The sequence below is a fragment of the Aplysia californica genome, unplaced genomic scaffold, assembly GCF_000002075.1.
Source record: "Aplysia californica isolate F4 #8 unplaced genomic scaffold, AplCal3.0 scaffold00034, whole genome shotgun sequence".
Lineage (NCBI taxonomy): Eukaryota > Metazoa > Mollusca > Gastropoda > Aplysiida > Aplysiidae > Aplysia > Aplysia californica.
The window spans coordinates 365,972-369,464 of record NW_004797304.1 but is presented as its reverse complement, the minus strand read 5'-3'; the positions used below and the strand labels follow the sequence as shown (position 1 = coordinate 369,464).

Here is a 3,493-nt window from a genome sequence, read left to right as displayed (position 1 = left end):
ATATTTCGATGTCTCTTAATGCTATCTGTCTCACTCTTTTTGTCCAGCACTTTATATCTATAAATTTGCATATTCAGGATACTGCATGAGAAAAGAGTCGTCGCTGAAAGAAAATTGTGAACAAATGCCTTTTAACAAGTCTGTGTTTCTTTCTCTGTGTTGGTGTTTTAAATGTGTAATGAATATGTGACTAGGGGCACACAAGATAAAAAATTGTTACGGCGGGTAAAACGGACCGAGCTAAACATTAAATGATTTAGACAGACAAGGACAAAAATGGAAACGTGTAATTCCTTTCCCTCTTCCCACAGTAGTTTTCACTTGACAAGACTGCCTTTCTCAAGGTTATCGGATCAGGGAAACAGGTTTCGATGCAACAACAGTATTAAGTGAATTGATTTTGTGTTCACCTCACAGGGAGGCCGCAATAAAGCGACATTACTTCGCCAAGAATAGAATACAGCAACATAAATGCTGCAACACAAAACAAAAATGTATGCACCCTACATCTAAAATTCATCAATAATGCAGAATACGCGTGTATTAATTCTGTTTCAATTGCCGTGTGTCTTCAGAATGTCTTCTACTACATTAATTTGTTCTAACAAACGGCAGGAGTTGCCTGAGCATGTTGTTGTTGTTGCTGTTGTTAGTGTTGCTATTTTTGTTGTTGATAATGCTGTTATCGTTGTTGATGTTGCAGCTGGTGCTGTTGTCGTTGCTACGCTTGAAGTAGTTGTAACGGTTATCGTAGTTGTAGTACTGGTGGTAGTAGTAGTAGTAATAGTAGTAGTAGTAGTAGTAGTAGTAGCAGCAGTAGTAGTAGTAGTAGTAGTAGTAGTAGTAGTAGTAGTAGTAGTAGCTGCTCTTGTTGTTGTTTGAGGGGTTTTGCTATGATGCGCCAAATTAGAAACCCTATAGATTACTTTAAATGTTAGTTGTTCGACAGTCCTATTCTTAATCCACATTAATATATTATTGTAAATGTTTTTCAGTGCACCAGAACGTCTAGATTGTGGACTACATGCATCGTGAGTGCCTGTTATAGTCTTTCTTTTAATGTAGATTTTATTCACACCCCATCTACACAATTAGAATTATTAATGAGGCAGGCTCCCGACCATGTCTGTCAAGACCATCCCGAGCTGAAAGGAATGCAGCATCTCAACAGAAAGACGCTGTGACTCGATAACACTTTCTCCCACTCGGGAATCAAACCCGAATTTCCTGCGTGCGATAGCCTAACCGCTACGCTACAGACACATGTCGGTCAGAGTCAGCAAAGCCAGATGGTGAAAAATGGTATAGGTTTAACGCTCTTATCAACACTATTATTCTATTTAAGAAGCGGGACCTCCGAGTACAACGTCCATCTCTGAAAGGACCGAGCCAAGTGGGAAATTTGTGTAAAGTGCATTTCCCAAGGGCACTGCGTCGGACAGAGCTGAGGCTCGAACCCCAGAACACGCAATCTCACGATTACGAGTCAAGTAGCCTAACCACTAGGCTACCGACGCCACTCAGATCTGACACAATCATACTATGTGAAGCAAAATCTACTCATCCACTGACTGACCTGACTCTCCCGTTCTGCCCCACGTCGGCATCTGTAGCAGTGAGCGTCCAGACCCGGCTGTTGAGTGGCGCCACCTCGTCCACAAACACGTCATACGTCTGCTGGGAGAACCTGGGCGCGTTGTCATTGACGTCACTGAGGGTCACGTTGACGGCCAGCTCCCCCGAGCGTCTGGGCACGCCGCCATCAAGGGCGACAATTTTGAGGTAGTAGTAGGGACGTTGTTCTCTGTCCATGTCTGCCTTGACGTAGAGCTGGGGGACCAGGCTTCCGTCCAGGTTCCTCGTCACCTGGTGATAAGATAAGATAAGATAACATCAAAAATATATTTACCAATAAGCATGCAGATAGATAGCTAGATGAAGACAGACAGATAGATAGATAGATAGACAGAAAAGCTGATAGATAGATAGACAGATAGATAGATAGATAGATAAATAGATAGATAGACATACATATAGATGGATAGACAGATAGATAGATAGATTAGTTAGATAGATAGATAGATAGATAGAGATAGATAGATAGATAGATTAGTTAGATAGATAGATAGAGATAGATAGATAGATAGATAGATAGATAGATAGATAGATAGATAGATAGATAGATAGATAGATAGATTTTGAAAACATTACTCTTTGTAAAGTAATTAAACGTTTGTAGGTAACTGTTCTACAGGGCCGAACGGATAGTGAGAAGGAACATCGACCACGCAAACACGATCGCATGTATACTTTAGGAGTGACAGGGGCAGTTATGAGTTTTATTAACGAGCTTTGTGATGAATGCATTATCTTCAAAGAGTCAGAACAGAAGAAAAATCCAATTACTTGACATACGATATGCATTACGTTGAAAACGAAACGTGACGAAAATAAGCACAAAATCATTAGTTTTCTGTATTCTTTTTCTGATAAAAAATGTTAAAGGAATGAACATTAAAGATCCCGATAGCTATCTATACGAGAATACAGCCGATGATTTTAAGGTATTAGTTACGCTATTTTGTCATATGGTCTTTCATTTCCTTTTGTACTCTGTCTCAGTTTTGACATTTCTCCAGTGTCGATGATTACGTTTTGCGTTTATCCCCGACATCAGAAAGGGAAACATTTTATGTCAACTCGTGACATACAACGATGCTGTTGCTATGGCAGTCAGTAAGAGAGAAAAAAATATACTGCATGGTCCCTCACTTTGCACGTACGTCTCTATTTTTAGGTAAAACTGTTTGTCCTTATATTCAGTAGTTCTGGTTTGTGTCTTAAGAAGGTCCTAAATTCAGTAGTTCTGGTTTGTGTTTAAAGAAGTTTTAAAAAATCATATTTTTCCCATGATGTATATAAGCTCTTTCAGTAATTCACACGTCACATAAATGGAAACACAAATTATTGTTTGTTTGTTTGTTTGTTGTTGTTGTTGTTGTTGTTGTTGTTTGTTGTTTTGAAAGATAGAAAAAAGAGATGATTCGTATTGAAATGACTAATCGACACCTATATTACCTTATAATGTTGCAAAATGCCCTTATAAAACACTTCCTAAAAAAATGGCAAAATTTTGCTTGTAAAAATTGTTTACACTTATAACTTCTTTTTCGTGTTGTGTTGACAATTTCACGAGACCAGACTTCTTTTTGAAAAGATACCAGCAGTCATAAGTGAGCTGTGAGGTGGGACGTCTGAATTAAGTCGACAGAAGCTTGAGACTCGAGACTTGAGTTGACACTCAAGATCCTGTCAGTGTCACAAACAATCCAAGACGTTTACTTCGCCAAAACAGGATAATAAAATATTAACGTAATAATAATATATCTTTGTTCTACTTCCTGGTCTGACTCTTCCTGCTGAAGGAAGTTGTGTCGTGAGTTTGTGTGTGTGTGTGTGTGTGTGTGTGTGTGTGTGTGTGTGTGTGTGTATG

At 39.0% G+C, this 3,493-nt stretch overlaps 1 protein-coding gene across 1 annotated transcript in view; it reads right to left on the bottom strand.

The window, feature by feature from the left end:
* The window catches only part of LOC101857927 (protocadherin-9), a gene marked incomplete in the record, with an annotated part of 80,100 nt that overhangs the window by 72,107 nt on the left and 4,500 nt on the right, over positions 1–3,493 (bottom strand). Inside the window, 1 exon segment of the mRNA XM_013091357.2 lies at positions 1,577–1,866. Within this exon segment, the coding sequence (XP_012946811.1) occupies positions 1,577–1,866 (290 nt within the window).